This window comes from Myotis yumanensis, unplaced genomic scaffold (genome assembly GCF_028538775.1).
Source record: "Myotis yumanensis isolate MYYU_CA2020_CCGP unplaced genomic scaffold, mMyoYum1.0.hap1 SCAF_16, whole genome shotgun sequence".
Classification (NCBI taxonomy): domain Eukaryota; kingdom Metazoa; phylum Chordata; class Mammalia; order Chiroptera; family Vespertilionidae; genus Myotis; species Myotis yumanensis.
In genome coordinates, this window is record NW_027223767.1 from 21681402 (window position 1) to 21704342 (window position 22941).

General features: G+C 47.5%; 1 protein-coding gene across 5 annotated transcripts; it reads left to right on the top strand.

The window, feature by feature from the left end:
• Positions 1–240: 240 nt before the first annotated feature.
• Positions 241–20546, top strand: LYRM9 (LYR motif containing 9). Of its 5 annotated transcripts, none has more exons than XM_070393590.1 (5): positions 241–268; positions 5283–5426; positions 7272–7364; positions 8362–8415; positions 19545–20546. In XM_070393590.1, the coding sequence occupies exons 2-4, from the start codon at positions 5301–5303 to the stop codon at positions 8377–8379; spliced, it is 237 nt and encodes a 78-aa protein (XP_070249691.1). In that variant the 5' UTR covers positions 241–268; positions 5283–5300; the 3' UTR covers positions 8380–8415; positions 19545–20546. The 5 variants fall into 5 exon arrangements, with proteins under 5 accessions (XP_070249691.1, XP_070249690.1, XP_070249692.1 ...); XM_070393589.1 differs by having other exon boundaries at positions 19551–20546; XM_070393591.1 differs by lacking the exon at positions 19545–20546 and adding an exon at positions 18438–18453.
• Positions 20547–22941: the final 2395 nt, after the last annotated feature.

A 22941-nucleotide genomic window follows, 5' to 3' on the forward strand; every position in this document is an offset into this window, starting at 1 on the left:
GAGGCGGCAACAGCCAGAAGGAGGGGTGGGTGTTTAACGTAAGGAGGGTGTCAGTGGAACGGCTTTCTTTTTCAACTGAGTGGGGCGGATTGGGGAAGGGGCACCCAGTAGGTATGGCAGGTTGGACCCCAAGTCCCGCGCGCGGCCGGCAGAGGGCGCTCGGCACGCAGCGGCCAGGCGGGGGCGGGGCTGCGCAGATGCGGAGGCGCAGGCGCACTCGGGGCCCCGCGTCCGCCCTGCCCGGGTTGACGTTTCCCAGTGGAGGCGGGTGAGCGCGCGGCGTGGGCGGAGGGAGGGGGGCCGGGCGGGCGCGCAGGGCCCGGAGCCGCTGGGGTGGAGGGTGGGCTGGGGATGTGAGGCCTCGGGTGCCCTCGGCTTTGCGTGGCCTGGGAAGACCTTGCAGCGACTCGCGCCGCCCCGTTCCCCTCCCTGCCCGTTGTCGTGCTCGGGAGGGCCGGGTGCCCCGGACGCCCAGGCCCGCAGCAGGCCTCGCGGGCGCGGCGCGGAGCAGCGGGGAAGGCCCGGGGGTTCGCAGGGAGCCCGGGGTCCCCGGACGCCTCCGCGAAGCCTGGCCGCGGGCCCACTAGGGAAATGTTCATTGTCTGGCGCGCACACCTCCGGGGTCAGCCCCCGATTGCCCGTTTTAACAAGTAGATGTGGCCCCTCCGCGGCCCCTCTGTCTGGAGCACCCGGGGAGCGAGCTTGCCTGGAGTGACCTTCCCATTTTGATTTCTGCTGCTGAAGGACGGATCAAATCACTCCGTGGTTGAGACCCCTTAGCCCTTAAGACTAATCCTTTGTTCGCTTATACATTGCATACAACTCGCCCATTTAAAACGCACAATTGAATGTCCTTTAGTACATTCACAGATTGGAGCATCATCCATCACCGTAGTCAGTTTTGGAACATGTTCATGACTCCCAGAGCAATTCCTCTTTTAGCTCTCATCACCCCAACTGCCCCTTCTCTCCAGCCCTAGCCAGCACTGAGCTACTTTGTGTCTCTATAGATTTGCCTATTCTGCACATTTCGCATAAATGGAATCATACTGTATATGGTATTAGCTTTTTTCACCTAGAGTAATGTTTTCAAGGTTCACCCATGTTATAGCATGTATCAGTAGTTCATTTCTTTTTAATTATAAAATAATCCATTGTATGAAGGTACCATGTTTTGTTTATCCACCGGTAAATGTCAAGCCTTTCATCTTTGGTCCCAGGGCTGAATCCAGAGCCATCACATACTAGCTGCTCTGAATGGCGGTATATGGGTGACTGACACAGCTTGCTGGCTTTAATCTCTCTCTTTGTACCCCATTTGTACCTGATATGTGATTGTGCTATTGTTGTGCTGAATTGAGTTGAATTGGATAACAGACAGGATCAGGCACCCCAGAGATTGTGGCACACCCCAGTGACTCTGGACAGAACTAGTAAAGATGGGGAAAGAGACTTAAGAATAGTTCATGGAAAACAAAAAAGAATAGTTCATGGAAATAAAGGTACCTTCCAGCTGAATGCCAGGGCCAGGTAAGCTAAAACAGAGAATGCTAAGTTGCATTCCTTGAATTCCCAAGTAGAAAGGTGACATTGCCATCCGAGTCATGTTTTCAAGGTTCACCCATGTCGTAGCAGGTACCAGTGCCCGCAGAGCTGGTCAGAACACAAGCAAACCGTGGTTTTGAGGGTGGGATCGATAATGAGGGTGTGTGTGTGTCCAGAGTGGGTTGGAGAAGCACTGGGGGATCATAGCAGGATGGTGATCTTGGAAAAGAAACTACTGAATGGCTGGGGCGATTGACTTTGAATAATGAAAGACTGGACTTGGGGGTCACCAGCGACTGTAGCCCCAAAAGGCAGAGGTCAGACTAATATGTAGAATTTTTCAGAGCAGATTTTAGCCCAGAACCAAAAGGAATTTCTGACAGCTCGGGCTGCCAAGGATGTGGAGGAGAGATTTCTTCACACTGGATGGGAGAAGGTGGCTCTCAGCTCTTCGATATTCTGGTTTTGAAAGACGGCCTACATGGGACTGTTTTTCTGTTCATTCAGTTAACACCGTTTCCTGAGAGCCTACTGTGAGGCAAGCCGCACTCCCTGAGGTGTTTTTATAACTTTCTAATTCATGAAAGGCGACAGGATGACTAACCAGAACTCAGTTCTGTGTTGGGAAAGAGCTAAATAAATGTCACCTGATCTTTTGTTTGATTTAAAAGGAAACAAAGATATTTTTTTTCCTCCTTGATGTATGCAGAGCTAACTGAATCAATGAACTCCACAAAGCTCTCCCACTCTCACTTTGCCATAATACTTATGAAATTGTGGGATTTTTCTCATTACACATGAAAATAAACATAAAATCATTACAATAAAAAGATGTTGGTCCCTATACTGCTTAAAATAATTGCATGTTTGTCCCACATTTTGGGGAAAGTTGTCAGGAGTGATAGGGGGGTAAAGGAGGCTATTAGGGGTTTTAGGCAGGAACGCAACACGCTGAGGGTCACATTTGGAAAGATTCACTCTGGCTGTTGAGTGAAGAATAGCTCGGAAGACAGGGAGACCTGCTGGGAACTGTGGGAGTTATCTCTGTGAGCTAAGATACGAGCCTTAACCAAGGCTCTTACAATGGAAATAGGAGGGGACAGATTTGAGGGGCATTTAGGTGTAGGATTTGGTAGGACTTAGAGACCAGTGACATAGGAGTGGAGGGAGGAGGAGGAGTCTGGCTCTGTGATGCTTTTGGTTTGGTTGCCTAGGACCGTGGTCGGCAAACTGCGGCTCTCGAGCCACATGTGGCTCTTTGGCCCCTTGAGTGTGGCTCTTCCTAAGCTTTAGGAGTACCCTAATTAAGTTAATAACAATGTACCTACCTATATAGTTTACGTTTAAAAAATTTGGCTCTCAAAAGAAATTCCAATCGTTGTGCTGTTGGTATTTGGCTCTGTTGACTAGTGAGTTTGCCGACCACTGGCTAGGAAGATGGTGATGTTTTCACAGAGGCAGGGAGCCCACGTCGAGGGGTCCAGTCCAAGGAGTAAGGATGTGCCAAGCGAGCATTCCCAGGGCCACGGGTTTTGACTACAGTTTTAGCAATGATGCTGTGAGGTTCACTGCCCCTTAAGTCATAGCAAACCCACACTTTAAATTAAATTGAGACATTTTTAGTTTAACTCTTCTGAGTGGACCCACACATGCCTTCTCTGCCAGTTATTACTGGGAAGGACTGAGAATGATAATTGAGCTGAAAATAGTCTCCCGCCCATACTTGCTGGGTTGGTTTCTAAGTATTGCTTGGGTTTTTAAGTAATGAAACTAAGTTGTGCTCTTTCCAAATGTTAATTTTGAAGACTGCAGCTGGTAACCATCTGTCACACCACTAGCATTTTACAATATTTGATTAGCACTTTATATAGTTTGGGGAAGCCTGCCAGTGGAATCTGCCCGTCAGGTGGAGGGCTTCAGTGGTATGTCCTCTCCGGTGGTACTTGAAGGTCTTTGCCCCATTGTATGGGGTTCCCCTCCGTGTGTTGGACCGAAGTGTGGCTGGTGAGACTGGCAGGTTGATATTTGGGGAACCCCGCCCTGTTTGCACTCTTCTGTAGAACCGTCACAGTTCATCATGGACGTAGAATTTGGGAGATGAAGATTTTTCGATCCGTTTCAACTCTTTTGGCTGCGAGTGACAAAACAAACCCAAGCTGCTTTGGCAAATGGGATTCATTGTCTTGGATCATTGCAAAGTCTCGGGGTGGGACGGCCTTCAGGTGAATGGTTTTAGGGCTCAAATGAATTCTTCAGACTTGGTTCTCAGCTCTGCCTTTTGTGGCTTCAGTCTCCAGCGTCAAGAGGAGGCAAGATGGCTTCCCTGAGAGAGGATGAGTCCTCTCACCATCAGGTCTAGTCACTCCTGTAGACGTGTTGAGATTCACCCAGCTTCCTTCATGTGCCCAGCTGTGAACCAATCCCTGCCACCACGTGGATGCAGGTCTCTGATTGGCCAGACTTGGAGTGGAGCTCCAATCAGACCTTGTGGGCCGTGACCTGGCCTCACGGGATCACCAGCCACACATCTGGGGCTGTTACTGGACGGGTGGTGGGGGCAGACAACCACCTACCTACCCCAGTGTCAGAGTGAGAGCCCGGAGCACCAGGAGCAAATGGGAAACTTAGCTGTGGAGATGGACATTTTTTGTTGCCAGCAAGATATGCTGGAAATGGAATGAAGGAGCCTCTGAAACCAGCTACTTAATGAGTTTCTTTTCTCAGTTTAAGGACCTCTGATAGATTGAAAACCAAGGCCAGTCGCTTAATCTTGGTCTTTTAGCTCCTTCATTTGGAGCATAGTGAGCTTCTCTGTCACAGAGGGGAAATCTGGACAGAGGAGATAACAGATCCCATTCAGTCCAGTTCAGTAAACAGGGCACGAAGCACTGGGGCCCGGGCCAGGCTGCCCAGGCCTGGCAGCACATGAATTCTGGCAATGTGGGAAGCACTGTACCAGCTCCATAAACAGGGTACTGCTCCCCCCACCCCCCTCCCACTGGAGGGACAGTCAGGAAGGGCTTCCCAGAAGAAGTGACATCGAGCTGGGCCTGGCAGGATAAACATGAGTTCCTCACATGGAGAGGGGAAGGAGCTCCATGCTCAGGCAGCTGCATGTGCAAAGGCACCAAGAGATGACTGACTTGTGGTTTGGGGGGATCTGGGAGAAGGTCCTTGCAGACCTTCTCAGTGTGGAGGAGACTGGGACGTGACGGGCGAAGGCAGGAACACAGGCAAAATGCTGTGGCAGAGGTCCAGGCGGGAGCCTACAGCGCAGTGAGCATAGAGGAGGTACTGTTATGGGCTGGGAGGCACTTAATGGAAGCTTAACAAATCCTTATGTTCTAGATTCTATCATTGGGGGGCGGGGGGGGGGGGGGGTTGGCGAGAAATCTGTGCTCTTAGTTGAGTTTCCTGCTTCAAAAAATAAGAGGCCAGATTAGAGTTACAGGTTCTTTGGAGACAGACATGATTATACAGAGCTTAAAAATATGGGTTCTGCAGACACAAAGGAGTACAAGACGTATGATTTCTTTTATGTAAAACTCAGGAAATGCAAACTAATCTGTAGTGACAGAAAGCAGAGGTTGCTTTGGGATGGGGGAGTGGCGAGGGCAGGAGGAGGGATTACAAAGAGGCTGCAGGAAATTTGTGTGGGTGATGGAGATGTTCACTCTTTTGCTTTTGATGATGGTTTCTTAGGTGATGCCTTAGACGTGATGCTCTGTGTTTTCCAGGGACAGGCAGCCTTGCAGATGGCCCCGCTACCGGGGGCAGAGCTGGTCCAGACGCCTCTGCAGCTCTACCGATACCTGCTGCGCTGTTGCCGACAGCTGCCCACCAAGGGCATCCAGGAGCATTACAGGCACGCTGTCAGGCAGGTGGGAGCAGGGGATGCTGGGCCTGGGGGTAGGGGAGATTCCTCTGATAAAGGGCCTATCAGAGGGGCAGGGGCAGGAACAGGGGCAGGGATGGTCTTTCAGGTGGTGGGGGGTGGCAACTTAGTAAGAGCCAGTGGGTATCAGTGCTGGGCAGCCCAGCTCTTCTCTCTGGTTTTTGTTGAGGAAACAGAGGATGGATGTGCCATCCAGCCCCCCAGCTCTGTGCCAAGCCTTGAAATAGGCAGCCAAATGGATAATTAAAATAGGCACATCCTCATTGTGACAGAGGTCTCTGTCGACAAAGCACACCTGACTTTAACTGTGAGCAAACATCAGGTAAGCCCAAACCGAGGGACCGTCCACCACATAACTGGCCTGTTCTTGTCAAACACATCGATGTCGGGAAACACAGAGGAAGGCACCAGAGCTGCTCTGGTTTACAGGTGTGACTGCGAAATGTAACGCCTGATTCCAGATGGGATCCTGGATCTCTTTATAAGAGAAACAATTCTTATAAAGGACATTGTTGGAGGAAATTCATGAAGTTGGCATTTGGGCTGTGAATTAGATAGATACACTAGTACTGTATCCATGTGAAATGTTCTGAATTTGAGTACTGTTGTTATTAAGAGAATGCCCTTGTTGTTAGGAAATACACACCCAAGTGTTTGGGGGTGAAGGGCTTGTCTGCAACTTTGAAGTGCTCCCAAGAGTTTAATGCAAACACATGAAGAGAGAATAGTGAAGCCAATGTGGCAAAATGTTAACACCTGGTGATTCTGAAGGCAACTCTTTTGTATTATTCTTGCAGTTTTTCTACAGGTTAGAAATGATTTCCAAATAAAAAGTTAAAAACTAAAATTAATACAGATATAATGTGGAAACTGGAAACGATAGAAGAAGCAACAGAGGGCTGTGGAAACATGGAGAAGGGAACAGTGAGTTGTGTGAGGGAGTCAGGGAGGACTTCCCACTTGAGATGCTCCTAAAGACAAGGACGGTGTGTGGGGTTGAGAGCAACAGGGCAGAGGAGGCACCAGTGCCCGATTGTCCTGAATGAACCGGAATCTCACGTTGCTCCTCGAGGGTGAACATCTGGCCAGAAGCAAACAGCAGCCTGAGGTCTGCACTGGGCTTGGCTGGATTTCCCACACCACCCTCCCACGGCCCCTTCCTTCTCTGCGTGGCTTTCCAGCATGGCCCGGAGAAGCCCTATTCTTCCCAGGAGAAGCCCATGCAGACATCTCCCCCTAGTGAAAGCAGCTTCCTGGGAGGAGCAAAGAAACAGTGATGGAAATTTCCCTTAGGCCCTCCATCACCCTTGCCCCCACCTGATAACCTTTGGGTCCAGTTTGATTTGGGTTGTAACTTACGGACCAGTCTTCCATTTCATAACTGCCCTGCTGGCAAGAGTATGTGCTATGCAGTTGAATGGACCATAATTCAAATGCTGACACCATTGCTTAGCACAGCGGTTCTCAACCTGTGGGCCGTGACCCCTTTGGCGGTCAAAGGACCCTTTCACAGGGGTCGCCTAAGACCATCCTGCATATCAGATATTTACATTATGATTCATAACAGCAACATTATAGTTATGAAGTAGCAACGAAAATAATTTTATGGTTGGGTCACAACACGAGGAACTGTATTTAAAGGGCCAGAAGGTTGAGAACCACTGGCTTAGCGGCAGTTCCTCATCTCTGTGTGGAATCATAACTCTTACGGAGGGTAAGAGAGATGCTGAGTATAAAGTGCCCACAGTGCGCCTGGCCTGTGACTGGTGCTCTGAAGCTGCTGGTCCTGTGAATTTTGCCACCATCTTTTTTTTTATGCTTAAACTTTCAGAGTTTCCGGGTTCATTCAGATGAAGACAATCCTGAGAGAATCCAGCAGATTATTAAAAGAGCCATTGAAGATGCTGACTGGATCATGAACAAAGTAAGTGCTTGGTTCCTACCTATACCTGTGAGCTGTAATCTCGATGACCAGCAGGGGTCGCTTCTGCTCCACATTGAGAACAGTCTCGCTGCTCCCCACCTCGAGGAGCCAAAAGGTGACGGCAGATGCCCTTCTGATTGTATTTGTGTGTTTGTTGTGTTTGAGGGGACAGGGGGACACCCTCAATCCCTAAAGACAAATTTCTTTTTTTGTTAATTCTCACCCGAGGATATTTTTCCCCTTGATTTTTAGAGAGGGGAAGATGGGGCGGGGGGGGGGGGGGGGGGAGAGAAAGAAAGAGAGAGAGAGGGAGAGAGAAACATCAATGGGAGGGTGAGATGGCGCAGCAGGAAGAAGGAAGAGAGCAGTCTTACTGGAAACAATATGACAAAGCTGACAGTGTTGTGAAGAAAGAGCTGTCTTGGGGGTGGGTAGTGAGCTCTCTCTCTGCAGGTATTCCCACTGAGGCAGGTTAGTGAGGAAACATTCAAGTGTCTGTTTTGGTGGAGAAAGAGAGTCAGTAACGTAGACTGGCTTGCTGGTCCTTGCACTTTGGTTAGAAAACCTAGAGAGCGAAAACATGCCCTACTCCTGTGTCCTTCTAAGTCAGAAACTCCAGTTATTGGGCCCAGGATTCATTTTTTTAAACTCAGTGATTGGACTAGATGGCTTTTGAGGTTCCGCCTCTACCTGAGGTTTTTCCTCCCTCCAAACAAGGCTCATCTTAAAGGGAACGATGGACATGCCACTGTGTTTAATTCTAGTTTCCCAGTGTCTTTCTTATCTTTCCTTCCAACCCCATCAGCTACCTTTTCCACTTAAGAAGAAAGGGGGGGTCCAGGCACCAACTAGATTCAGCAGCTTGGGTTCCACCACTTTCAAGAAGTCCCTGCGGGGGCATCTGAGGCCTAGATGACCACCGTTCTCAGCCTTTCCCTGGTCCTCCCTCTCGCATTGGCTTTCCTCACCCGCTTCTAATGACCTCTCTGTCTTGCAGTATAAAAAGCAAAACTGAGACTCAAAGAGTGAAGCCGCCCTGAAGACCCTGAAGGTGAGAGGCCTCCCTGGAAGGACCCAGCAGCAGCAGTTCTGGACTCTCGTTGTCCTGCTGGTGGAGAGAGCAGGACACCAGGTGTGGGAGCAGCTGATTTGCTCCAATGGCTCTTCTCAGGCTGCTTGTGTCCCCGGTGACCTTCATGTTTGCTTTTCCGGGCGGTTATGATGTGAGATTTTGGGAGAATGTGTTTTTTCACTTTTCTCTGAAAGTGATTCATACATTCTGGATGTCTTTCTTTGTGACCCGAGTGGGCGTCCCCTCAGATGGCGGCCTGTAAGGAGGACAGGGCATGGGTGTCAGAACCAGACAGATCTGGATTTGAATCCCAGCTCAGCGACTTTTCAAGGGCGTTGACTTTGAGCTTGGTTTCCTCTCTTGTGAGAATTAAATAAGATGAAGTCAAAGAGCCTAACGTAGGACATGGTACATGGTGGTGCCAGTAGATGACCCTCTGAGGAAGCCGCCCTCCCCTCTCCCTCCTCTGCTCCCACAGGGCTCCACGTATCTCTCTCTAGCCCACGGCACCTTGGTTCATTTGCTTGTGGACTTGTCCTGTCCCTACTCGTTGCCACTGTCCCCTTCCCCCCAGGCCCCTGAGCCTTCACAGTTGCACTGCGCCCAGCAGTCTGCCAAGCACCTGTGCTTCCCGCCCAGAGAAGCAGATGCCCTGGTCTTTGCCTTCATGGGTCTCTGCCTTCATGGGTCTTTGCCGTCCCGGAGTCCTGAGTGGTGAAATGCAGCCTGCATGAAACAAGGAGGAATGCCAAGCACCTCCAGTAGTGCCCGCGTGTTTAGGCTTCTATGAACCTGCCGTCTGTCTTGACTGTCCCTTCCCTCCTTTGCCACCATCTCAGAAAGAGGGGAGGAGGGAAGCTAGCAAGCAGTCCTGTGGATTTTCACGAGCCTGAAATTGGTGGAGAAAGACAGACCTAAGATCACATCCCACTTCTGCTCAGATTGTGCTTGGGTAACTTACCTCGCCTCTTTCAGCCTCACTTTCCCCATCTGTCCAATGGGGTAATGGCCATACCTACCTCGAGAGCTGTGGTGAGGAATAATGAGGTCTAATGCATGCCAAGTGTCACCCAGAGCCTGGCATGGGGAGCTAGCTGCATGCGGAGCTGGCTGCACGGCCAGCCCGTGGTTACCAGCTACAACTATTAGGGAGCCCTGCTTTGCAAGTGGGAGATGGAAGCTCGGAGAGGTTGAGCCTCTTTTCAGGGTCACAAAGCCGCTAAGCCAGGTCTGTCTGAATCTACCAAACAGCACAGATTTGGGAGGGAAAGGAGAGCATCAGGGAAAGAGGGAAGGAAGGAGAACGGGAGGGAGGGAGGAGGGATAAGGAAGGAGGAGAGCAGCAGGGAAGGGTCAGGGGGAACTGGCCAGAGCAGGTGGAACAACCAGAGGCCACACCGGGACTTAAATACCCCTGAGGACTCAGCCAGAGGGATGAGCTAGCATGTGTTTATGTGCTGGCAATTACATGGCTTAAAGTGACTCAGCTACATCTATGTGCATTCGACTGATCAGCAGACAGTGAAGTAAATACATCAAATTGTGAAAGCTTGGTGTCTTCTTGCCACTTGTTGTTCCCTACTGTGTGCTAACTTTCATACTAGGTGTTGTAGACAAAAAAGGGGCCACATGCTAACCTGACAAGCTCAGGGAAGGCCTGCATGGCGGTCTCACACACTCAAAGACCTAAAGTAACCACAAAGGATGGTCTGAAATTAAAACTTTAACTGCCCTTGCCACTTTGGTGCAGTGGATAGAGCATCAGCCTGTGGACCACAGGGTCCCAGGTTCGATTCCGGTCAAGGACACGTACCTTGGTTGCAGGCTCCTCCCCAGCCTGGGCCCTGCTCAGGTGTGTGCATAGCAACCATTCAATGTGTTAGCCATTCAGTGTGTTACTCTCACATTGATGTTTCTCTGTCTTTCTCTCTTCCACTCTCCCTGAAAAACTAATGGAAAAATATCCTCAGGTGAGGATTAACAACAACAACAAAAAAAAAAAAAAAAGAAAAAGAAAGGAAAAAACCTCTAATTAAAGCAGTTATAGTGGATAGTCACGTCCTAGGCTGGTATCTTCCCTGACAAAGGTCAATCTTTACCTTAACTAAGCCTGTCTGTTGTCTTTTGCATCTATGATAATATATCATTGGAATGTCAGGGTAATTTGTAATTTCCCTTTTTCTGGACCCTTCAGGGCACAACCAATGGGTGTGCCAGGACAGGAGACCACAAATTCCTTCATTGTTATTGTTATCTTGTCAATTGTTGACTGTTAACTATCCTGTACCCACCTGTGTAAAAGAAGTGTCTATCATTTTACTTATTATCCAATCCCAGAGGTTTGCCCACTTTGCTTCCTCCCACCTCCCTAATCTATCACCATGGATTTCATGTAACCCACTTAAGTATTTCCCTTTGATTATAATGAATAAAACAAGGCGAAAACCACCATTCTCCAGAGCATTATCCCAATATGTTGAGATTCTGCTTCCTGGCAATTGTCAACAGTTTGGCTCAAATAAACTCACAAAAATTCTTTATGGGTTTGAAAGTTTTTTTATGTTAACATTACTTGGCGTAGTCGGCAGGATTACAAAGACTCTCACCCAGGACCATCCCTCAGACCTGGACCCGGTACTAGGATCCAGCAAGGGGCCCATTGAGCCTGCCAATTCCTCCCCCAATTGGGTGAACTTGGGTGAGTTGTCTCTTGGACCCGGGACCTTCCCTTGCTTTGGTAGAGGGTCTGACTTTATTTGAGCTGTATTTTTAAATCCTTGAGGTGGGACTAAGGTTAAGGCTTGACTGAACTCAGGCTAAGGTGAGACTGGAGGAAAAAAATGGGTGGCTGGTTTTGATTTTGGCTTTTCAGTTGGAATTGCTTCCTGAGTCTGAGCAGAAAACAACCTTTGCCGTATAAATGAGCTGAACTCATTCAGCTCCGAAGATAAAGGGGCACATCCTCCCTCCAGCCCGATTGTCGGGTGTTGTTAGGTGACTAAGAATCTTTGTGGAGGTGTCAGAGGTCATTCCTCAGGACGTGCAGGAGCCCCACAGGGAAGTCCTAACTCAATTGTAATTAACTGGCTCATCCAGGGGGCCCCCATAAGGCTCGATCTGCCAGGGCCCCAGGCCCTTCCTGTGGTTTTGGACAGCTGGGAGAGAAACTGAGGCACATAAAGGGTTGAATTTTGACTCGAGGGGTGAGAGCCTCATGGAGTTCAACCCATAAGCAGCACACTTCGACCCTCTACATGACATCCCTAGAAAATTTGCTCAGACTACAGATACCCAAAAATAAACATTAAAAAAAAGTAACATGAGAAATTGTGCTCCCAAGTCCAGAAACTCCCAAACCCCAGCCCTCAGTTAATACTCCTGATAGGAAGCCTTTACTTGCAAGTGGTTTACAGAAATGGGAAGATTTCATTAGAAAATATGAACTTAAAAATGGCCAAAATGCAGTTGTCTTTGGGTACCTAAATTAATATTTTGCATGCAAAAAAATTAGAAAAATGCCAGCTCTAAAATTAAACTGAATGACTATATGGGAAGCATATCTTGATTTGGCAATTAGAAGCTTCTAAGGAGAAGCATAGAAAAAATTATTCAAAAAAGTGGAATACAAAATTTTAGAGATTGTCCTGGAACTATTCTGAAGCTAATAAATGCCTACACCCCATTTTTCCCTCTTCCTTTCTGAGCTTCCTTGTCTGAACTTGCCCTTTCCTCTCTCTTCTTCCTTCCATCTCCTCTGCTGCCACTGACTTGAAGGAAAATGAGAATAGGAATTCCAATAGCTCCTTTTGGAAAAAAACTGGTCTCAGCTAGAGAGGAGCTGGCAATTGTTCCCGACTTTATCTGGGATCCTGATGGATTCACAAAAATTTAACTGGCTATTCTGACCTATTCCAATTAATACACCTACTGGTTTCTAAGAGCAAGGCAGCAGAATTACTAAGTAAGGTCTGTGAAACTGTAAAGGAATCTTTTGCTGTAAAAAGCCAGGTCACCATAAGAAAGATTATAGAAAAACAAACAAACTGAAGTGTTATTTACAAAGAGAAAACAGAAGCAAACATAGGGTTGCTTCAGGACTATGAGAGGGTATTTTCTCCTTCTCCTTACTAATTCTTTAGGAGAAATTGAAATTATCATAAAAGGGAAAGTTACTAAGGCCCTTGTAAATACTGGGGCTACCTTGTAAATACTGGGGCTACCTTATCTGCTCTTAACCCGACTTCTGCGCATAGGCCACAAAGTTTCAATCGCACTGTACATGTGCGCCCGCACGTGGTATTTTGTGAAAGAGCCACACTCAAGGGGCCAAAGAGCCACATGTGGCTCGAGAGCCGCAGTTTGCCGACCACTGGAATAGATGAAACTAACTGCCTAGAAGAAAAATTAAACTTTCTGGATAATAAAATAGTAGAAGTCTAAATTCATCTGGCCAAACATATCATAAGATAAAAGTGAAAGTGGATGAAGGAGGAAAACATATAATTAACTGAATAAACAATTAATGCTTGTTCCCCTCAGATCCTGCCAGGACAGGAGACCACAAATTCCTTCATTATAACTGTTAATTGTTGACTGTTAACTATCCTGTACCCACCTGTGTAAAAGAAGTGTCTATCATTTTACTTTTTATCCAATCCCAGAGGTTTGCCCGCGTTGTTTTCTCCCACCTCCCTAATCCATCACCAGTGGATTTCCTGGAACCCACTTACATCTCCTCCTTTGATTGTAACGTATAAAACAAGGTGCAAACTGCCATTCTCTGGAGCATTATCCCAATCCATTGAGATTCTGCTTCCCGGCAATTGTCGACAGTTTGGCTCAAATACTCACAAAAATTCTGTACAGCTTGGAATGTTGTTGTTTTTTGTTTGTTTGTTTGTTTTACGTTAACATGGTTAACAGCGCATGACTAATATTTCTGCCCCTCACAGTGTGGCTTGTAGAATGTTATTATAATGCAAATTTTTATTCTCCCATAATTTCTTTGTAATTTTTTTCTGGAGGTTTTTATTCTTTCCCTGACCCTGAATAAAAACTGGCACAGGCCTCAAAAATTTCTGGCCAAGTTTAGGTTAAAAGCCCAATGCTATGGTTGCTTTTAAGTCACTAAACAGTCTCAGTTTATTAATTGAAATGTCCAGTCTCAGGTAAAAATAAAATTTCAGAACCTGAATGAAGGTTGAGGCTTCTCCAGGCTTCTAGTGGAATCTGCTACGGATGGGAAACCCACTGTCAGAGAAGGAGACATAGGTGGGAGGTGGGATCTTTGCTGGCTTGGGGTGGGGTTGGGGTGCAGGGCATTCTAGGCAGCAGGTAGTTTAAGCAAAGGTAGGAAGCAGCACCTTTTGCTCAGGATTGCCCGTGCTGTTCAGTGTGGTTGAGATAGCATAGACCAAAGAGATCGTGCTGGAATCATCTCTTTATGTAATTGCCCCTCCCCCCCCCGCCCCCCCCCCCCCCCCCCCCCCGACCAGAGAGTGAACCCCCTGAGGATAGGGACCATGCACTGAATCCTCCGGGCCAGCTGTGTGCCTGCTTCCCAGGAGGCCAGCTCTAAGCTTCTGCTGAATGAGTAATAATTCCAAGCCGGTTGGCTGGGTAGATAGAGCGTTGGCCCGAGATACAGCATTGGTCGTGGGTTGGTTCAGGTCAAGGGCACATACCTTGGTTGCAGGCCCTAGTTGGGGCACATTTGGGAGGCAACCAATCGATGTGTCTCTCTCACATCGATGTTTCTCTGTCCCTCTCCTACTCTCTCTAAAAATCAATGGAAAAATATCTGTGGGTGAGGATTAACAAAACAAAAAAGAAGAAGAAAGAGTGATAACAGCAGGCAAACTGATGTCTCTCTTTTGTTGGAGTTTTTATTGCTTTCTAATAACGGGGGAGGCCGGGAGGTGGTGATTATTTCTTGGCTAAGTACTGGTTGTGTGTGGGGATCCTTTTCTTATTACTACACTCAGGAGCTGATTTGGAGGTGAGAACTCTTGCTGTCACTGCATGATGAGCAGCACAGGTGCCTCCCACACACTTCCTCCAGGATTCCCCCCCAAAGCAAAGGTTACCAAGAGCTGCAACCCAAACTTCTTTCCACTTCCCGAAATGAACCTGTCCCTCTGTTCATCTTGCTCCTTTAGGGGGTGGGGCTTAACACGAGCATCTAGGGCAGTGATGGCGAACCTATGACACGCGTGTCAGAGGTGACACGCAAACTCATTTTTTGGGTTGATTTTTCTTTGTTAAATGGCATTTAAATATATAAAATAAATATCAAAAATATACGTCTTTGTTTTACTATGGTTGCAAATATCAAAAAATTTCTATGTGTGACACGGCACCAGAGTTAAGTTCGGGTTTTTCAAAATGCTGACACGCCGAGCTCAAAAGGTTCGCCATCACTGCTCTAGGGCAAGCAAAACCAACAACCTTTGTTCAAGGACAGGAAGAAACCTGACTGTTTCTATGTGAGGGAGTAACCTCATTAACAGTAGGACAGGTGATCGTAGTTCAAGAAAAAGAGCAGAAGCTCAAGGCATTGTATCATCTCAGATCATCACAAGAAGGGCGAGTTCAGCACAATAAGATTTTGAGAGAGACCACATTCACGTAACTTATTACAGTATAATGTTACAATTGTTCTGTTATCATTGTCAATCTCTTACTGTGCAGATGTATAAACCAAAGTTTATTACAGGTATGTATGTGTAGGAAAAACCCTAGGATATATAGGGTTCTGTGCTAGCTGCAGGTTCCAGCATCCACTGGGATCTTGGAACATATCCCCCACAGATAAGGGGGGACAACTGTGCACCATTTGTTGCTTTGAACCAATTATTTTGAGACAACCTTCACAAAGAAACAACACCAAGGATGCTTGAGAATTCTCTTAAAGGTCCCCAACATGGAATACTACGCAGCAATCAAAGAGAACTACCAATGCATGGACCCACTTGGGCAAATCTCAAAGGCCTTCTGTTGAAGGAAAGACACATATGTTACATGTATGTAACTATGTAACAAAGGTTGCATATGTTATGATTCCATTTACATGACAGTCTCAAAAAGACACAGCTCTATGGTTACCAGAGGTTAGGAGTGGGGGAGGGTGTGTGTGACTCTAAAGGGTAGCATGAGGGAGCTTTGGGGGGAGAAGGTGCTGTTCTGTATCCCGCTGTGGTAGTGGTTACATCTACGTGTGTTAAAACTCCTAGAACTGTACACTGTCCCGGAAGTCAATTTCTTTAAATGGTTCAACCATCATTAATAGGGTTTTGGTTCCTTTATGTCTGAATTTCCTCTGTGGTCAAGGCAGGGTAATCTCCTGACGTACTCTCTGTCTTCAGGAACAAAACAAAGAAGGCTGAAACATGGCTATAGACAGGGATTTCTGAAAATGCCATCTTTTTAGGTTTGGCCAGGAAAACAAGAGATCAAGGGGAGAATGGGGCGGGACGGCGGGTAGAGAAGAGGGAAGAAGGTGGGAGAGGTGCCTGGAATAACTTCTGAGTTACTGTGTTTTCAGTGCTTGTTACCTGCCAGGCAGTAAAGCTCGGTGGCTTTACTTCACTTTTCTCTGAGGGGCAGGTGCTATAATTAGCCCCACTTTGCAGACGAGGGAGTTAAGGCCCGGAGAAGTAAAGCACTTTGCCCAAGTCCCACAGCTGGTGAGTGGGTAGAGCTGGGATTGAATTCAAAGCCAGTGCCTTTAATGCTATTGTCCTCCCTCCCAGTCTATGTTATTTCATCCCTGAACCTTTGAATTTCTTCTCTCCAGGCTGAAGATTGATATTTGATTTCCCTCTCTCTTGACCATCAAGGACTTGGTCCTACATGTATTCTCCATGTTCCGTCTATCTTCCCCTCTTTCTAAGACACCCCTCCTGGGCTGGCCTCTCAGCAGGCCCTTGCGTGAGGTTTGAGAGGCATGTGGGAGGCAGTGGCAGCAGCGGGCAGCGGTGTGGGCTTCGGGAGACAGGAGATGGATTTCCTGGCCTGGGATGCAGGTAGCCGTGGCCACCGGGCGTGCTTTCCTGCAGCCCCTGGCCCGGACGGCAGGAGCAGCTTCCTGCCCCTGAGGGCTAATGGCAGCTTCCCTGACCTTTTCTTCTTCAGCCTCCTGATGGATTTCCAACACTTACGTTCCTGTGCAAGTCCCTTCTTGAAATGCCTGGAACAATGTCTGTTCTTTGGCTGATGCAGAGCCCAGGTGCACTGTCCTCTCAGGAAAACCTTTTACAAGATTTATTTTTTATAAAACACCATCTTTGAAAACATAGGAAGTGGCTTGGGATGGAGACCCTATGGTTGGCGTCTGGGGTGTCCCTCTTTGGCGCTGCTTGGCAGAGCCCTCTTCTCTGCCAGCATTGACTGGGCTGCCTGGCCTGGGGGAGGGGAAGACTGGCCAAAGGGCCTTCCCATCCAGGTGGTCCCATTCCATTCACATTCTCCTTTTCTCTGGCTGCAGACTGCCCATCTCTTGTGTGAAGGACACAGCAAGAGTTGCTTTCTCCAATGTATAGTGAGGGAAACTGAGGCACGGAGAGCCTCGAGATGGGGCAGTATGTGGCCAATCCAGGAAGAGCATCCCTGCGCCCTGTTTCCAAGTTCATCATCTCATCACCAGGAAACCAGACAGATTCTAGGGGAGGTGGGTGAGCGGTGGGGAAGAGTCATTCTGCACCTATTATGTTCAGTGTCAAGCACTTTCCATGCTTGACAAGGCCCTGGTTTATGATTCCCACTGATGAGAAGAATGAGGCTCAGAGAGGTCAAATGAGTTGCCCCGAGTCACACAGTGGCAGGTGATATTCCAACCCAGTCTAGCTCTAAAGCCCCAGTTCTTCCTCCCTCACCACTACCAGTTCTCAGGGCTCTCACTGCAAAAGTGCCTGTGGCTGTGTTCGCTCTACATGTAATTGTTTGAATTTAGGTCTGGCCTCAGGTCTTCCAATTTAAGATGAATGCCATTTACTTCTAAGACTTTAACCTGCTTTATTGAATATTTGATCCTGAGTTTTTCATGATCCAGTTGCTATTATAATGAATTTATTCTGACATGACCCTTGCTGACAAGAATCTGGCAAATTGTGGGCCAAACCATGTCCCCTACGGCTTAACAATGACCCGGCTCGGCCCTTCTGATCCACCTCCTCCCTGGCTCCTGCCTCCTATGCCAGGGCTCCCTCCCCCTGCCACTCTCAACAGCTGCATCATGTTCCTGCCCAAGTTGGCCCAGTGCTTAGGGCTCCAGGCCCAGCCTTTGTTCGTGCTGTTCCCCCGCCCGTGTGCCCTCCCCTCCGTCCATCTACCAAACTCCTCAGCCCTCTTTCAAGGCCCCTTTGCAAAGCCTCTCTTGGCCTCCGTCCGCAGGTAACGCCGATCTCTTCCTAAGAACTCTACCATCCCCAGGACACTTCTTGCGCTTACTCAATATCCACCCTTTCTGCACATGTTTAGTGGGCGCTCGATATGGAGCTAGGTGCTTGGGATATATCCCGGATTCCGGTAGCGGCCATCAGTCGTTTCCATTTACTGATGAGGGTCCTGGGGATCAGAGACGTGGAGGACTGGCCCAGACTCTCACAGACAGTTCATGGCAGACCCAGGATTGATGCTGGGTCTGTGCGATCCCAACACTGAGTCAAGTTTTGCTGAATTGAAGTGAGGTGGCGGCTGCTACAGGTGGCGGCGGCTGTGCATTCTCCACTGTCCTCGTATAGCGGGGGCTTGGAGTAGCAGTCCAGTTGGGAGGGGAGCAGCTAAGAGATGGTGTGAAGCTGCATTGGCGCAGTGGTCATCTTGCTTTTTATGGGCTGCATGCTTATATAAGGTGGCTTTGGAGTAGCTCGATGGAGATGGGGGGGCACGAAAACCCCTCTCAGACCACCGTGGATGGAGTCAGGAAAAGATGGGGGTAGAGGGCTGAACCAGGGAAGCCCAAGGCAGAATTGCAGCTGTAGGATGTCCTGTGTCCTTATCAGGATGACCAGTCACCCAACTCCGTCATTTCCGCTGAGTCAGACATCAGAGCGGAGGAGGCTGCCCATTCCCTAGAGGAATCTCCGGTGCAAAAGGATGTGAGAGAAGACCTTCTGTGGGTGTTACTAATGAACAACCATTAAAAAGGCTCTCATTAAACAGCATTCCCAGGCTCTTGGGAAGGGAGACTCAATTATTACTTCCATTTTTTCTAAAAACAGGGGAAAAATTAATGGGGAACAGAAGAAACAATTCCTGTTATCAACAACAAAATCATGACATTTGAATGTAAAATTTTCTACTTTTTCAAAGCGCTATCATATATCATCATCTCATTCGGTTTTCACTTCCATTGAGTGAGACATCAGGAGAGCCTCTCACCGCTAATCTACAGGGGAAAAGGGTCTCAGTGATGAAAACTAGCGGGAATGATCAGAAACGGATGGACCTTGTGGGCAAGCCCTCTAGCGCTCATTGTTGAAATTAGCGAATGAGCTGTTTATTATCCAGTTGAGGGCAAACAAAGGGGTTGGGTAGGTCCTTGTTGACTGGAAGTGAATTGCACATTGGATCCAGGTAGACAGAAACCAGTGAGCTGTCGTTCCCTTTACTTTCCTTGTTGGTCATTTCAGATTTATTTGGGTTGGCAAAGGCATTCTCAACAGTCCTCAAATTACATCAGCGATAGATCTTTGTGCACAGGGCAAAGTTCAGCACCCACTGAGCTGACCAATCAGAGGGGCGGGGAAGGTAGTAAGTCAGGGATTCTCAACCTGTTAGTCGAACGACCCTTTCACAGAGGTCGCCTAAGACCATCCTGCATATCAGATATTTACATTACGATTCATAACAGTAGCAACATTACAGTTATGAAGTAGCAACAAAAATAATTTTATGGTTGGGTCACAACATGAGGAGCTGTATTTAAAGGGCCAGAAGGTTGAGAACCACCGTAGTAAGTCATCCTTTCTCCATAGGGTTGTTTAGAAATGATCTTGTTATAGTACAAACAGAGAGTGTAAGTTGAGGATCCCCATGCCTCACCTTGTTCTCAGTCTTTTCTGTTGCTCCTTTAATTTATTTGTCCCCTCCCCGCCCCGCTTGCCTAGTCCAAGCCCGAGGCCTGCCAGAGGGGACTCCAGGACAGCGTTCAGCTGCTCGCCTTCATTAGCACCTGGAGCGCATCGCCTCCCCCACCCAGAGAAACAGGGAACTCCTCTGGAGCTGAGCCCGCTGGTCTCTCTTTCATCCTCCTAATCAAGCCAGAGTGATGACATCGAGTGGCCGGAGACACGTACCTGCACTATCAGCTGTCCTTCCCACTGGAATTTAATCAGAGCTCACTGACCAAACTCTTCGGTTGTTGCAATTGGGCCACTCAAGACATTCTGGCCTTACTCACTTTGTGCTGCTTTTCCCGATAGGGCAAGTCCCTTTGGATGCTTATTTTTATACAGGGAAGCCCTGGATATCAGACTTTTTAATAAGAGTTTGGAGGAATGTGGAGAAGTGATTGCATCTTAGGGGCCAGTTGCCACTTCAGAGACCAGCAGTGCAGCCTTTCAGCAAGAAGCATAATTCAAAAAGCTCGGAAAGTCCCCAAACTGTTTGACCAGCAGACAGTCCTGGTTTTGGGGTGAAGGAGGAGACCCTTTCCTGGAAATGATGCCAGTTGAATAAATATTTTCACCCCACCCATCTTTCCAAAGGCTCCTCTGTTGGTGGATCCCCATGGGGACTGTGCCAGGAATTAGGGAGTAGGGCAGGGCCAAGACTCCCTAAATCCTTTTCCTCTAAAGGAGGGGAATACTGACTGGAAGCCATTTGTTTAATAAATTAATTTTCTAATTTATTAGTTCAATGAATACTTGTTATGCAAATTTAGTTATGGGACAGATAAGATGTTTGTGTGGTTCAAAATTCAGGAAGTACTCTGTCAAAATCTCTCTCCAATCCACTCCATCTCCAGAGGTAAAGCCACATGACCTGTTTCTTAGGTCTCCTTCCAGAGATGTGCAATGCATAGAAAAGCTGTACAGATTATCGTCCTAGGCCTGGTTTGTTGCTTTTCTAACCCACACAAACAATAGTCATTTATAAAGTCTGCTGTGAACCTTGATTTTTTTTTTAAACTTAATAAAATATCTTGGAATTCTTTTTAAAAATGCATAAAAGGCTTCATTATTCTTTTTTTTTTTTTTATGGTTCATTTTAGTCCAGTGCATGGAGGCATCACGACTTTTTCAGTAATCTCCCACTGAGAGATATCTGGTTTGTTTCCATGCTGCTGCTACAATAAACAGCACTGCAGTACAAATGTCACTTCACACCTGGCCAAGCCTGCCTGTAGAATAAGATCCTAGAAGGGGATTGCTGGGTGGGAGGCATAGAGAAGTCGAATCAATTTACACTTCCACCAGCAACACGTAAGAGTGTTTTCAACACGTGAGCATCTTCTACTCAGTGTTTCTTTCTTTCTTCTTTTTTTAAAATATATTTTATTGATTTTTTACAGAGAGGAAGGGAGAGGGATAGAGAGTTAGAAACATCGATGAGAGAGAAACATCAATCAGCTGCCTCCTGCACACCCCCTACTGGGGATGTGCCCGCAACCAAGGTACATGCCCTTGACCGGAATTGAACCTGGGACCTTTCAGTCCGCAGGCCGACGCTCTATCCACTGAGCCAAACTGTTTAGGGCTACTCAGTGTTTCTTATGCTCCCTGTACATTGGGTGGCTGAAAAGGTGGAGTCAGCCTTCAGTGGCTTCCTTTCCCTCTTAAAGTGGAGAGCAGCCCCCTACTGGCCTCGCATGGCCAGCCTGTGGGCTCCTTGCTCGCCTCCCAGCCTCACTGCCTGCCTCTTTCCATGCCTGACTCACTAGCCCCAGGTGCACCCATCTCTTCTTTAGTTCCCCAAACAGGCCAAGCTCCCTCCCCGCACAGGGTCTTTGGACATGAAGTGCCAGATGCCTAGAAGGCCCTTTCTCCACTTTCAATCCTTAGCTCTCAGCTCAGTTACCCTTCCTCTAGGGAACCCTGCACCCACCCCCATGACTAGTTCCCTGTGACTAGGTTTTAAGCTCCCCAGCACAAGTACTTCTTCAAGGCCCAGAAGCTATTATCCCCTCCATTTCTGTAACTATTTAGTTAATGTTGTTCTTTTCTGTGGGTCTTTGAGCTCCATAAAGGGAGAGACCATGTCTGTTTCTCTCTCCATCATCTCTCCAGGGCCTAGCATCGTGCCTGGTACCTAGTAGGCACTCAGTAAAGATTTCTTGTTTGATTTTACTCAGTAAGATCAATGACTCTTTATTAGGTATCAACGATGTGCAGGAATTATTCTAGGCATCAGGGATACATTGCGAATAGAACAAATTCCTGCTCTCATGGTGCTTAACAGACCATGCTAGTGGTTGGGGAAGGAGTATAGAGTCAATAGACATATAAACTAATGTCTGACTCATATAAACTATGTCAGACTGTGATGCATGTTGTGAAAAGAAATAAAGCAGAGTAAAGCAGTAGCACGAGATAGAGCTGGGAGAGCCATTCCCAACAGAGTCTTCATGGAAGGGCTCTTAAATAAGGGGACCTGTGAGCAGAGACCTGAGTGGAACAAAGGAGTCAGCTGTGTGGGTATTTGGAAGAAGAGCATTGCAGACTGAGGGAATGGCAAGTACGAAGAAGACCTGGAGGCAGGTCCATAATAGTCATGCTGGAGGAATGTAGGTAGATATTGGAAAGACTAGAATTTAAAAAATATATATATATATTTCTTTATTGATCTCAGAGAGGAAGAGAGAGAGAGAAACATCAATGATGAGAGAAACATTGATTGGCTGCCTCCTGCATGCCTCCTACTCGGGATCGAGCCCACAACCCGGGCACATGCCCTTAGCCAGAATCGAATCTGGGACGCTTCAGTCCCCAGGCCGACACTGTCTACTGAGCCAAACCGGCTAGGGCGAAAGACTAGAATTTATGTAACATTCAAACACTTACATTCAATCTTAAGGTCTTATTAATGATGTTACAACGATCCTGAGATAATTTAAGATCAAAAAATAAACAGAATTTGACAGTGAAAATGCTTTATCCTGAGACCACAGGCTAAAAAATAAAGGAACTCTATAGAGGTGTGATGCAGGAAATCTTCAGGTGCCTGGTGTCAATAGGAAAAAAAAACACCAAAACAAACTTGGGAAAATTATGACATTGAAGATCAGTGCAAAAACCAGGGGAGAAAACTAAGAAGTGAAATGGTAGAGAGCACCTGTGACAGGAAAGAGGGTGGTCAGTGTGAAGAAGATTTTAATTTTATTCTAAATCAACCTGAACAAGAAAATTCTCCTGGAGAAAGCCACAGGAAGGCAGTGTGCATGGGAAAGTCTTCATGCATCATTCACCCCATAATATGCACATCAGAGGTCAATCTGAATGTCACGGAGAGAAGCCATATAAATATAATACATATGGGAGAGCCTTCAGTCATTTGCAATGTTTT